A 15,315-nucleotide genomic window follows, 5' to 3' on the forward strand; every position below is an offset into this window, starting at 1 on the left:
TTAGACCGTTGGTTTTCCCGTTTGAATGGTTTTATACTAGTAATTTTGGGGCCCTTTATAGCTTGTTGTTTGGTGTGAGCCAAGGCTCTGTGTTGAAGGCCGTACCTTGACCTATAATGGTTTAATTTTATAAATTGTTATTTGGATGGAGAGTTGTCTCATTGGCAGTCACACCACATCTTCCTATTTTTATTCAATAGTAGTGCGATGAAATGTATTCAACCAGTGGTGTCAATTAGATGTGGATTCTAAAAAAATTGTAAAGATCTACTGATACATCTAAGATCACAATCTCTGCAATTTTGCAGCAACTTTAAAACCTTTTTTACGCTTTTCACTGCTATCCCCATGCTCAATTGAAAGATCAACTTTCCAATCTCATCAAACAGATTTTTTTCTATAAAAATGGGAATCGTAGATTTGAATTTCTTGTTTTTGGTCATGATAATTTTTATTTTGTGAACTTTCAGAAAATATGCTGGAGATGATAATATCAAAATGTTGAATTTTTGTATCGATAATGTTTGGTTTGTATCGACAATGTTTGGAGGATCGATATTTCACCAGACAGTCAGTATTCCAATGGTTACTAATTGTGCAACACTACTGTCCGACTTGTTTTTGTAATCGTATGAAGCAGCCTTCATTCAGAACCATATAAAGGACGAAAAGAAAAAGCACCTTGCAAAATTCTTTAATTTTAATTTTAGATATATTAATGATGTTCCACCACTAAATACACATATTTCAGTCAGTACTTACATCTTATATATATCCCAGTGAACTTGAAATTAAGGATACTACTTATACTAGAAGGACTGCTTCATACCTTAATCATTTCCTCAAAATTGACACAGATGGACGACTTCACACTAAATGACAAAGGGGACAATTTCAAATTCCTAATTATTCCTAATTAACATACCTCCAGCTCCGTCTTATGGTGTTAACATATCTCAGCTGATGCGTTATGCTTGGGCTTGTCACACTATAAGGACTTCAGTTACAGGAGCTCAGTGCTCCTTATGCAGACACTGCTTCACAAAGTAATGAGGTGGAAAAATAAAAAAAATACACTCCATAACCTCCATGGACACCATTACGAAATGGTTGATCTGTACGATGTGTCTGTGTCTAAACTAGCTTACGATATTTTTACCAAGTCTTATATTCTGGTTTACCATCTAAGTCGTCTGACCTGCGAAGTACCGAAAGTGAAATAATCCCGAATATGACTGTCTTCCCCAGTGTGAATTCACATTGCTAGTAGACGTGTCTCAGTATTTATACATCCAACAATTATGTACAAATGTATATAGTTATGATGTTTCGTTTGTAATTATGGTTTGGTATTGAGTTATGTCATTTCGTTTGTGGTTTGATTTTTTTTAGCTCACCTGACCTGAAAGGTCAAGTGAGCTTTTCTCATCACTTGGCGTCCGTCGTCCGTCGTCTGTAAACTTTTACAAAAATCTTCTCCTCTGAAACTACTTGGCCAAATTCTACCAAACTTGGCCACAATCATCCTTGGGGTATCTAGTTTAAAAAATGTGTGGCGAGACCCGTCAAACCTACCAAGATGGCCGCCATGGCTAAAAATAGAACATAGGGGTAAAATGCAGTTTTTGGCTTATAACTCAAAAACCAAAGCATTTAGAGCAAATCTGACAGGGGTAAAATTGTTGATCAGGTCAAGATCTATCTGCCCTGAAATTTTCAGACGAATCGGACAACCTGTTGTTGGGTTGCTGCCTGTGAAATGGTTATTTTAAGGAAATTTTGCAGGTTTTGGTTATTATCTTGAATACTATTATAGATAGAGATAAACTGTAAACAGCAATAATGTTCAGCAAAGTAAGACCTACAAATAAGTCAACATGACCAAAATGGTCAGTCGACCCCTTAAGGAGTTATTGCCCTTTATAGTAAATTTTTAACAACTTTTCGTCATTTTTTGTTACTTTTCTAAAAATCTTCTTCTCTGAAACTACTTTGCCAAATTTAACCAAACTTGGCCACAATTATCATTGTGGTTTACAGTTTATAAAATGTGTCCGATGACCCAGCCTACCAAACAAAATGGCCGACATGGCTAAAATTAGAACATAGTGGTAAAATGCAGTTTTTGCTTTATATCTTTAAAACTAAGACATTTAGGGCAAATCTTTCAAGATTTTAATGTCCATCAGAATAAGATATATCCCCTCACAAATTTTCAATTGAATCGGACAACCTGTTGTCGGGTTGCTGCCCTAAAATTGGTGATTTTAAGGAAATTTTGCAGTTTTTGGTTATTATCTTGAATACTATTATAGATAGAGATAAACTGTAAACAGCAATAATGTTCAGCAAAGTAAGATCTACAAATAAGTCAGCATGATCAAAATTGTTAGAGGACCCCTTAAGGAGTTATTGCCCTTTATAGTCAATATTGAACAACTTTTCGTCATTTTTGTAACATGTATAAAAATCATTTCTAAAACTACTTGGCCAAATTTAACCAAACTTGGCCACAATCATAATACTAGGGTATCTTTTTTTTTTAAAAGTGTCTAATGACCCCGCCTACCAACGAAGATGGCCAACATCTGTAAACACATTAACAGGTGAGCGACACAGGCTCTTGAGAGCCTCTAGTTTTATTTGTACATGTATGTAAAAGTTAAGATAGATAATCAGCTAGTTAATTTATAGGATTTTTAGTTTAGAGCTGCTATATGCACAGGATTTATTTAATTTTACAGTTTTTAAGTTTATGTGTTTCTTCGGTTTCGCTTTGTGACACGGTTTTGTTTCAGTTCAATCGATTTTTTACTATTGAACAGCGGTATGCTAATGTTGCATTTATTTACCTCAGTGGTTGAACTCTTTTTTTCAGGTACCACATACATATGTATGAAACAACAATAAAGAATTGATAGTTGTAGCAAATTTACCTGACGATATCTGGATATGGGTATTTAGTCGGATCTTAACACGTACTTGTGATTTGTTTAAAACCGGTTTTAACGAAGAAATGTCGAAATGTTCAGAACTTAATTAAATCTGTTTTTTGGTAAGATGGTGCAAGCATACGATTTTTATTGCGTCTTACACTTTGAGAAGCGAATAATCTATAGCTACTTTATATAAATATTGTGTAAAAACGTTAATTATGAGCTATGAAAGTCAAGTGGCTCAAGCATTTTACTGAGGAAGTTTTAAAAAAATGCAAAGAAATATTTTACCAGTGGGTTAGATTTCATTAGTCTTCACTATTTATAGATTAAAAACTTTTGGTTATATCTATAATTTAGAATCATCATTGAAGGTGGAGCGCGGTTGCACAGTTAATTAATTATATTGATGTGTCATTTGTATGCAAGAGTGACATTCCGTTGTATTATGTGCCAATTCGAAAAAGTTATACGAGTATTGTCTCCCTTTAACAGGTTCATTATTTTATAATTAAGTTTAGGTTTCTGATCTAAATTTGAATAGTTACAAAATGTATCAATTCAATATAATTCAGTTTTTGTTATAGGTGTATCAAAAATATTGATGTACGAATATAATTTCATAAATTTGAAACGTTTAAAATGATTACATACCAATATAAAGAACCGTTCATCATTTTTGAAAAAGACTATGATTAAATTACATATTATTTATCTTCCCTTCATGATATATTGATTGGGAAATGAACCAGAGTTATCTAAAGGTAATCACAGAGAGGGACTAGTAAGCAATTTTTAAATGTAGCTTATTTAATGTTAAAACTACTTTCCACTATAAACAAATGTTACTTTATACAAATATAAGAACCTTGTTAAGAGGTCGGTTGAAACTATTTTTTAGTACACAGTATAGATTCAAAATTAAATTTGTAAAACTATGTAGTAAATAAGGATACAGCCATAAAATATGGAATCTTTTGTTTATTTTACTAATAACGTAGATGGAAAAATTTCGAAATAAATGCAAGAAGAGCAAAAAAGTGTTGATAATTAGAATTCTACAATCGAAAAATACGTTACCACTTTTCAAATTAATTATTCTAATGCTTTACACAGATTTTGAATATTAAAACGCATTCAATTCTTTATTTTTGTGTCATATTTTGTATTGGGTACCTGTAACAAAGAAAAAACAACTCTAGAAATTGAAACCAATCTAGATCTGAGTTATGCCGCTTTGTGCAACGAATATCACTTTAATCATGTAACATTTCGTTACCGCAACCAGCCTTAACATATATGCGCACAGCCTTTTAAAGACTGTTAGAACTATATATGTTACAAAAACGTATACTGAGCGAAGCTTTTCTTTGTTACCTTCATAGGAAAACTATCAAAATTGAAACCAAATACACGCACGGCTGTAAAAGTTTGATAAAATGTTCTATATGAATGCCTATATAAAGTCCGATTGTATTATTCACGCTATGCTGGAATAATCCATTAATTACATTGTACACTCAGTTTTTCTCACTGGCAATTAGACAAAAACTTTAATAGACATAACTAAATCGTGTAAGATGTTTTTACACCAAAAGTTAGTATACTCAAACTTATAAGACATTTTTTTTCAAAATACTTGTCTGAACAGATATGAAGATACGAACGACACACTTAAAATCAACAAGCGGAGAATAAAAAACGTCGCAGGGGACCAATTCTATACAATAATTTACAGAACATATGTTCTTTTCACTGTCACGCTCCATTTTAATAATAGTTAATATAATCTTATTGTGTATAAACGATAATTTTTTTTCCCATGTTGTGTTCTACAATGAAAGAAAACAATATCGACAAAAATGAGCTTTCGATGAAAGATTTATTGCAAAGGTATTGTATTCTAGGGAATGATGGTCTTTGCCAGATTTGGAATGTCGTGTCAAAATTTTAGTTTTCAATGCTTTTCAACTTGGTTATTATTTGAGTTTGTAAATAAAGGCAACAGTAGTATACGAAACTCATAAATCGATTGAGAAAAAAAAATCTGGGTTACAAACTAAAACTGAGGGAAACACTCAAATATACGAGGAGAACAACGGTACAACAGACACACAACATTAAAATGTAACACACACAGAAACGAACTATAATATAACAATGGCCATTTTCCTGATTGATACAGGACATTTTAAGAAAAAAATGGTGGTTTAACCTGGTTTTGTGGCATGCCAAACCTCCCGCTTTTATGGCAATGTTAAATATAACATTAAAATGACAACATTACAGGACAGGACTACAATACAAATAAATGAAAGAACATACAGGACAGAGAAACACACGAATAATAGCTAACCAGGTTTAAAATATAATGCGCCAGACGTGCGTTTCGTCCACACAAGACCAGTTACGCCCAGATGAAAAAAGTTCGAAAACCAAAACAAGTACAAAGTTGAATAGCACTGAGGAGCAAAAGTTCCAAAAAGTTTTAACCAATACCTGCTAGGGTTTTCTGCATGTGATAAGAACATCCTTATTATTTAGAATAATTCATACTTTTGCAACAGTAAATTTTATAAAATGACAACTAGTATATAATAGATATACATGATAAAACCGAAGTGGTGTCTAACTACAGAATAAAAACGGATACATTACATAAAACAACCTAATCCAGCACATATTAATACACAGCCGAGTTAGCCAAAGCCTCAACGCACAAAGTGACGTCACATTTGAAATTCTAAAAAAACACAAATTGACGTCACATTTGAATTTCTAAAAATATTTCCCAAAAATAAGATAGAATTAGAATTGATTCAAGATTAGATGTGTAATACTGATATTACATCTAATGAAAATTACAATACTTATTAATATCAAATTGTGGTAGTAATTAGATAATTAATTGTATTATCTAGCTATGTCGGTGTTTCTTCTGAATCAAACTGTAAACCAAATAAATCGTGTAAATTTCGTTGAACCAAACTAAAATCTAATAAATGAAGGGGGCGATTAATTATCTTTACCATTACACACGAATATAACAGAAAAGACGTTAAAACATTTGACAAAGCCGATGAGAATAACAAATATAACATCAAAACTGAATACATGAATTTGGGATAGAAAAGTACCGTGACACGTCTTATAGCAATGCGAATTCACACTCAGCAAAACAGTCACAATAAAAGATCAGACGACGTAATGAAAAAACCCACAATCTAACACGTGGTAGAAATGTTCTTAGTTAGTTTGGACTAAGACACATCGTATGGATCAACCAATTCGTGATGGTGGCCGTAAAATTAAGGAGAGTCATTTTTAATCTGTCCTCCTCATAACTTTGTTGGGGCAGTTTCTGCGTAAGGAGCAAACTCCTGTATATGAAGTCCGTATAGTGTGAACAAGCACGAGAATAACGTATCAATTGAAGTAAACACCATACGAAGGAGCAGAGAGTATGTTACTGCTGAGAAATGGGAAATTGATAATTGGGAAGTTGAAATCGTCCTGTTTATCATAGATTTTCGTGTGAAGTCGTCCGTCTGTGTCAATATTGAGGAAAAGATCAAGGTATGAAGCAGTCCTTCTAGTATCAGTAGTATCCTTAATTTCAAGTTCAGTGGGATATATAAGATGTAAGTATTGGATGAAATATATAATACGTATGTTTTCAGCACCATTGTTCATTAAATATCAAAATCGTTACGAATATTACAGTGTTCAAGACGTATTAGACACAACTTTTTCGGAATATGGAGTTTTTAATGCTCTTCATCTTCGTATTTGATTTAACCTTCCAACTGGTTTATTCGAGCGTCACTGATATGTCTCATGTAGATGAAAAGCATTTCTGGTTTTCCAAATTATAAGCCTGGTATTTGATGAGTTTTTATTTCTAAGACATACCGGTAATTTGCCTGAGTGAAAATGGGAATTTTTTTTTTGATTTTCAGTGCTTTTTAGATTCGTGACATATTAGGTGTTTTACATGTTTATAATTGTATGCTACTGTTATTGACGTCGGAAACACGCGTCTAGAAAGTTCAATCATAAGTCCGACCTTCCATCATAAACCGTTTTCAGTGCTCAGATTAGTTGTGCTTGAAACACCAAATTCAGTATTTTGAATGGTTTAGTAAGATACTCGTAGTCAAAATCTTTGTAATCATACGTCGATATACAAAAAAGGATATATATGATTAGGTTTTTTCTTTCATAATCATTACTTTAGGTATCAATTGTATATAAGAGACTACATAAGATACGGTTCGTTTGAATTTGACTCCCTGCATTAGAAGTGCTTATTGTATTTCTCTCAATTTTGTCGTTTTATTTTGCTTGTACCGTTCTAGCTTCTTACTTTGTGTCTATACTAATATCTTGTACATTTCTGTAACATACACAGCTAGTATAAAAATAATTTGAATCAAATGCTCTGTAATTTAATCTCAAAGCATAACTTTGTACTTATTTCTACAACAATTCTACAACGTTTGTTTTCATGATTGCTGAATTCAGATGAAAATAAAATGGTGGAATGGCAATGAGGAATGTGTCAAGGAGACAACAACCTGACCATAGAACAGACAACAGCAGAAAGTCTCCAACAGGTCTTCAATGCAGCGAGAAATTTCCGCACCCGGAAGCGTCCTTCAGCTGGCCCATAAACAAATATGTATACTAGTTCAGTGATAATGAACGCCATACTAAACTCCAAATTGTACACAAGAAACTAAAATTCAAAATAATACAAGACTAACAAAGGCCTGAGGCTCCTGACTTAGGACAGGTGCAAAAATGCGGCGGGGTTAAACCTGTTGCTAAATTCAGATGATTTTATTTGTATTTTAATTTTAACTTTTTATCGGCTAGTTTCGTGCGATCGTATCCTTATGCTTGTATTTTAATGATTCCATGATATACTGACTGGAAATACCAATATACTTGTGCGTCTGGTAAATTATGAAGATCACAAGGTATAATTTACTAATAAAGACATCAAATATCATAAGTTCTAATTTATAACATTAGAAAAGGGACATCAAATTAAAGTGTCTTGTTTTATTCTTATTATTCAATTATCGATAATCCATTTCGGATATTGCTTTATTAGTTCGTCATAGTTATGATCAGCTGGCAGACATGTGGACTCCCGTTTCACGCCATAACGCTGTACTCTTACAGTTGATCCCCTTTTGGACCTTTCTATCGGCTCTACACGTACAGCATTTTTAGAGGAAATAGCTGCATCTTCAGCAAAATAATTATAGGGCAAGAATAAACAACTATTATCCATACCAGGTGATGTTGTGACAGGAAGATCTTCTGTGTGTGGAATGTGATATTGACCCATAGTAATCCAGGCTACCAAATCCTTAAGAGAAAAAAACATTTAAGAGCTGAATTTTAGTTAAGATTAGTTAAGATAGGAAACAATATTATGTTCAGTCAATGTATTGAAAGGTAAATGGTATGTTAAAACTACAAATTATATCGAAGTGATAAGCAAATGAAAATATACATGTGTTCTTTTTTTTCAATTATATTCGGACTCTGTTTTCTTTGTAATATTTGTTCTTGGTTTACTTTTTTTCGTCGATACATCCATTGTAAAATAAAATATATATAAACACATTGCTTATATTAGACTTACTTCATCTAAAATAGAATCGTTGTCGTCAATGTATTTCTGGAAATCTACTACTGGTTCTTTTATATCCAAAGAACCATAAACAGAAGAACTTGTTCGTTCAGAGTCGTTATATTTAGTAACTGCCATTTGGTAACGTGCCCAACTGGCTATAGGTTCATTTCCGTATCCTCTTGGTAATAACTGATAAGTCATGCCTTTATTTAAAATTCTATAACTTTTAACATTACCATAGTTATCCTTCATTTGTTCGTTGTACATAACTAGGTACTTTGGGGCATCGAAGTTAAAACGGTAAGCTGCGTCTTTTTCCGTTTTTTTGACAGATGTGTTAAATTTGAGTTGGATAATTTGTTCAACCGGAACTTCAGAGAACTGGTTTTCTATCTCTTCTGTGTTAATATCTAATGTTGCAAATCTATTTGATGTACCCTTTATATCTAGATCGGCTTTTATATGAAAAAGATGATGATGAATAGGCGCGCCAAAATTATCATGCAGCTGGAATGAATATTTTTCGTCACCTTTTGTATAAAATAACGCCCGTACATAACCAGTGCTCGTCACCTTCACTTCTAGCGCTCCATTAGGATAGAAAATAAAATCTATTATATAGTCATAATTGCCAATTGTAGGAATGGTCCTTAAGACAAGAACTATATTTTCCATTCCTTCGTAAAATCTACCATTACTAAACCAGTAAGAATGATGCCGCCTAAGTGGCATACCTGTATTCAATTCAAACAGACAAAACGAAGTCGTAAGTTCATAAGAACTTACACCTCCGACATGGAAACTAGAGCCAATAAGGGTTGCATCTTCAGGACAGTCGACACCAGGAAATAAAACTTTTGATTGCAAGCCTATAAGTGCAATACTATCCAGAAATTGTGCTAAAATGTCATTTGGTTTAAAACCAGAATAAAAAACAGCTATTTCCTGTATACTAAGTTCATAAGCAATCCGTTCATTTTTAAATCGGATATCATACAACTGTGGTCCATGTATTGTAGACATTCGAAAATCAAATTTCCAAAACATGTATTCGACATGATGTCCTTGGACATTGTATCGCTTACCATCAGGCGAAAACTGCTTTGGGTTTCTAAGCGATGGATCCATTGGAGGAATGCCTCGCTGATTTAAAGTAGAAAAATCGTCAGAGCTATACAAGGGCAGTGGAATTTTGGGAATAGTTTCTTTGTTTTGATTATAGAATGTTAACACCTCAGTTATGTTATTGAATAGTGTACTATTAAACCAAATCTTTTCAATGGTAAATATTTTCATATCTATATCAACGAGTACAGAAAAATCTAATAACCGGAATCCTGAATACTCTGAAATATGATTTAATGACGTCCATACTTTCCTTTTGTTTTCGCCAGAGAGTGTAGGAGATACGGCTACACCATTTCCAAATTGAAGACAAGCATTATCACAATTTGTAAGTCGTGCGCCAAAAATATCCATGAACATGACACCAAGAAAAGGATCGATGTTTTCTCTTAAATATATTATCATTTTGTAATATTCATTTCCGCTAAATAGTGGGCGGTATACAAATGGGATTTTCTCAGACCTAAATGGTACGGGTCGGTAGTGTGTTGGCGTTGGTAGTGGACCAACTATTACTTCCTGCATGTATGGTGGTTGTTCATTTCCTCTGAATATAATAACATGAGCTTCTCTTGGTGGTTTCGGTCCATTCCTATCAAGGTAATTTAAGACATCTTTTTTATCGGGTAAATATAAATCACTTAAAAAAATAAAATTTTTGTCTACGTTAATATCTTTTAGATCTACGAGATTCAGTTCTTGTTGATTGTACAAAAACGATCGCAGTCCTTCAATTTCAGCTCTTGTCAGATGAACAAATATAGAACTGGTATTTGATAGTTCAAGGTTTATTTTCCCGTATTTTTCACTAGTGGTTTGACATTTTCCGCTTTCTACCTTGTCATTTTTGTTGTTCTTTATGATTACAACGATGAGTGCTATAGCTAACCCCATAGACAACAGTCCTAGTAAAATTGCTATTATCCGCCATCTCTGCCCTGATATGTTGGTATAACTTGGTCCTACAAAACATATAGAATCCGCACTACTACATTGACGATTTTTTAATTATAAGAATTTTCTGTTTTTTTTTGTGATTTTCAACCGCTTTGAAGTTGTTTTTTTTTTTATTGTTTTGATCGTTTTACAAATTGCTATTCCCTCTCGGGCGAGAGTTTTAGAAAGTATTATGTTATGTAGTTTCAATATTTTTTGTACAAGATATTTTTTTTTTTAAATTGTATATTTTTGTGTACATATTTTGATAATAAATATCATATATTTTTAATATACAGAAATAAGGATAAGAAAATATGTCATTATAATGTTATTATTTACCTTTCATTTCCATAGTGATCAGTGGTTATCTTTCATAGAAGATAGACAATTTTTGTAGGTTTAGTTTACAATCTAAAACAAAGACAAACATAGTTATCAATGTTTATCTTTCTTCTAAACCTGCACAAAACAACATGGGAGTCACAGTGTATCAATATTTACGATTTTTCTGATTACTTGTTGATTGTGTTGGTTGATTCTTTCCAACCTAAAAGCATAGAGCTACATTCCTTGTAGTAGTATCTAGTTACAGAACGATGTAAGTTCTGCTTACTTTCGGTGGAAGAAAGAACTAAGATGGACGAAAGAGGTAACTAAGAGTCATAAGTCGAAGGACAGACAACACAATGGCAAAAAAATCGAACAGATCATAAATAAACACGAACTAGTCAGTAGTCATGTGCTTGTAGTTCAGAGGTTATCATTGGTTTATGTCTACCCTATTTGTTTTTTTTTGTAAACTGTTTGTTATGAATTAGAACGTTAGTTTTCACATTTGAATGTGTCATATTATTTATGTCGGCCGACGGGGCTTTTTTTAACCGACTCCCAGTATACGGTATGTGTTTTTCTAATTGTTCAAGGTAGTAAAGTTGTTTATGAATTGATTGCTTACATTCATTTCATTTGAACGTTGGTGGATAGCTGTATCATTGGCATTTATACCACGTCTACTTATTTGTATGGCAAATCGATCGTAGATATTCACATTTTAACAAAAACTACAACTAAAAAGTAAAAACACAAAAATACTGAACTCAGAGGAAAATTCAAAAAGGAAAGTCCCAAATCAAATGGCAAATTCAAAAGTTCAAACACATCAAACAAATGGATAACAACTGTCATATTCCTGACTTGGTACAGGCATTTTCTTTGCTAAATGCTGCTTCTGGACACTTTGTAGTTGACTACCTAAATGAAACAAGAAAACCTATAAATTTCATTTTGATTTTTACCCACTGGAAATGGTCCACTATATTTGCACATTTCAGTTCTTCTTACTGTAAAGAATCTCTTTAAGAGGTTATGGCCAAACTCTTGAGGGCAAGGCTAGATAGACTGCTTGCTGATGGATCCCGGAGATATCTTCTTAGAAAAGATATGTTTTGGAGGATTTTTTTTATCCTGAATTGCATTTAAAAATGTTACAAGTAGGGGGAGTTGTTCCAGCAGGAGATATTTGTACTTCCCATGTCACAAGGGAAAATTGTTTGCGAAAGGAACTATTTGGAGGTAACATTTGTAGAGGACATGTAGAATACGTAAGATGCGTTTTGGCAGATATTGTTTCATAAGATTTTACGATGTACTTCTAACGCTGAACGATAGCAGTACAACACCGTTGTAGAAGCTACATGTAGCTATATACGCGTTAAAAGTCATATGAGATATGCAAAAATAACTTACGGCACTCACCGTGGCTGTTGATTCCTCGGGAACGCTCTCCTACCTTTTACATCAACACAGTTGTAGGAATGGGTGGGCCGATGAGTTAGCTTTATACAAGCAGGATGCAAGAATAGCGTACAGCAGTCACTGTTGTTGATGTTTCCTCGGGAACGCTCTACTACCTTTTTAATGCTTACCAATTTGTTTCTATTTTACACATTGCAAAATTCCAATACGGACGAAGAACGTAAAGGGACCATGTATTTCATTCCTGAGAGAACGCCGAGGGTCTATGATTTATCCAGTAAAGAGCATTCTTTTCTTTTATCTTAATGCATATTGCAAATAAATTTAATAAACAACTATATTTAAAATACACTTACGACCGATACCTGGCTTATATGTATCACGGTTACACAGATTTGTATGGGAATTGCTGAAGCATGGATTTTTTTAAATATGTATACCACGAATAGTTTTTTAAATGAAATACATGAAGTATGATACTCTAAATTTAACGACAATTTCAAAACAAATGCTAATTTCAACAGTTTATGGTGTACCTCTAACGCTGAATGAGAACTGTTGTTCGTTTGGGGGGGGGGGGGGTCGGGAAGAAGGAAATTATTTAAAAGATTATATTTCGTTGATTTACAGGTTCAATGCAGACAAAAAGCGACATTTACAATCGAATGACCACAATGTGATACAATTACCCCCCTTTGCAGTAAAATATGGTTCCCTTGGTATTTCACACATGATTATAATTGTTTATTGTTTTATCTTCTGTGAATGCTTATTGCACAAGTGATATTTAATTATCTCATTATTTTAAACTTTGTTAATTTGATTTATAATCATCTTAAAATTGTGGACCGATCAACTGTCCAATTTTAAATACTTTTTATGTATAAATAATAAGTTAAAAAAATACAACGGGTGCATATTTCGTCTACATAAAACTTAGCATTGGTGCTCCAATCTAACTAATTTGAAACACAAGTAAATTACAAAGTTGAAAAGCTTCTGAATTGACATTTCAAATTTTCTACGGTAATTAATGCCTTGGATTGAAAACCTTCGTTATTGATTTTTCAACGAATACTCATTTTTGTAAGTATAGTTTGGTCCTCAATGCTCTTCAACTTCGTACTTGTTTTTGCCTTTTTATTCGAGCGTCGCTGATGAATCTTTTGAAAACGAAACGCGCGTCCGATATAAAATTTCAATTGTAGTATCTATGATGAGTTTATTTACAACCACTGGGTCGATGCCACTGCTGGTTGAGTTTTTATTCACCGGGGGTATCACTAGCACTTCTGTGTTAACATGAATTATAGTTGATATGGTCATGGTTATAAATTATCTGTTTACAAAACTTTGAATTTCCGAAATAATAAGGATTTTCTACCTCAGGAATAAATTAGCTTAGTTGTATTTGGCAAAGCGTTTAGGAATTTGTTATCCTCAATGCTCTTCAACTTCGTACTTGTTTTAGCCTTTTTAACTTTTTTTTTATTATTCAAGCGTCACTGATCAGTCTTTTGTTGACGAAATGCACTTCTGGCGCAAATATAAAGTTTCAATCCTGGTATCTATGATGAGTTTAGTTACTTATGGCTTTCAACGCAAAACATACAGAAATAATGTTCATCTTTTATGCGCAATAGGAGTATACTAGTATTTTACAATGAAAGAACCCGTGACATTGCGAAGATTACATGCTCGGTAAATGAGTTGTGTACAACTGGAAGATGTCTTGGAAAAGTTTGGATGAGGATATAAGTAAAGGCAACAGTAGTATACCGCTGTTCAAACTCACTTTATTAATTGGTGTATGGAAAGGTCTCTTGTAGCTTTAAGGTGGTAGACCTTGGTTCAGGGAGATAACTCTTTAAATCAGTTATGTGTTTGTGAAAGTCACGTTTCATCAATGTATTTTAAGCATTTACCTGAAACAGATTGCAAATAATCTATGTAACCTAGAAACTTAAAATATATTTATGAAAATGGTTGACACAAACGTACTGATGATTTTAAGAGTTATTTGCCTTAACCTAGGTCTTCCTCTTTAAATGCATGCATTTTATTTGTCACAGATTTTTTTTGTACAATATCCAACACATAATTGACAATAGAAAAGGATAAGTGAAATGTCATGAAAACCCATACCACAAATTTGGCTATAAAAGGCCAAGACTTAAGAAAAGGGATACCATTCAAATCAGAAACTAACGATCTAATTTTAACAAAACAATTTATGAAAATCGAGAACGATCAATACAATTTACATATAAGGGGACTATTCTGATATCTAAGTATCTTAGACCGCAAAAACATGTGCTAGTGATTTAAGACTTATATATTTTGGATCCACAATGCTCTTCAACTTGGTACTTGTTTGGCTTTATAACTATTTTGATCTGAGCGTCACTGATGAATCTTATAAAGACGAAACGCGCGTCTGACGTATTGAATTATAAGCCTGGTACCTTTGATAACTAATTATATATTTTTATACTTCACGTTAAAATACCATATTTTGATTGGCTAATACGAGGGTGTTAATTTACTCACATGGCTGAGCGGGTGACAATTTTTGAATGTCACCCTCTCGTCAAGACCAATCATAAATCGACAATTTAAAGGACAATGAATTGAATTTACATCAAGTAATTAATTACAATGCTTAAGTTCTACGTTTTGACTCAAATTTTATTTTTTGACTGTCAAAATAAAAAAAATAAAACATCTTGCCTAAATTTTGTTGTTTTTTATAATACTCCTAACGTAGGTTATGAACATGACCTCATATAAATTACTTTCAAAATAAAATTAATTAGCAAAAGACAATAGTGATAGGACAATCAGTATAATAAATTAAATAAAACATAGCTGGGAGGGTGATAGAGCAGATTCGCCGCGGTTGACACTGTT

The 15,315-nt window shown here is 33.0% G+C and overlaps 1 protein-coding gene across 3 annotated transcripts; it reads right to left on the reverse strand.

Annotated features, from left to right (window-relative positions):
- Positions 1-7,910: 7,910 nt before the first annotated feature.
- On the reverse strand, positions 7,911-12,801 carry LOC139512354 (putative amine oxidase [copper-containing]). Of its 3 annotated transcripts, none has more exons than XM_071299930.1 (4): positions 12,762-12,801; positions 10,990-11,061; positions 8,596-10,673; positions 7,911-8,316 (listed from the first exon to the last, which is right to left on the reverse strand). In XM_071299930.1, exons 2-4 carry the CDS (start codon positions 11,000-11,002, stop codon positions 8,017-8,019), a joined length of 2,391 nt encoding a protein of 796 aa, XP_071156031.1. In that variant the 5' UTR covers positions 11,003-11,061; positions 12,762-12,801; the 3' UTR covers positions 7,911-8,016. The 3 variants fall into 3 exon arrangements, with proteins under 3 accessions (XP_071156031.1, XP_071156029.1, XP_071156030.1); XM_071299928.1 differs by lacking the exon at positions 12,762-12,801 and adding an exon at positions 12,406-12,591; XM_071299929.1 differs by lacking the exon at positions 12,762-12,801 and adding an exon at positions 12,397-12,591.
- Positions 12,802-15,315: the final 2,514 nt, after the last annotated feature.

Source organism: Mytilus edulis, chromosome 2, assembly GCF_963676685.1.
Source record: "Mytilus edulis chromosome 2, xbMytEdul2.2, whole genome shotgun sequence".
NCBI lineage: Eukaryota > Metazoa > Mollusca > Bivalvia > Mytilida > Mytilidae > Mytilus > Mytilus edulis.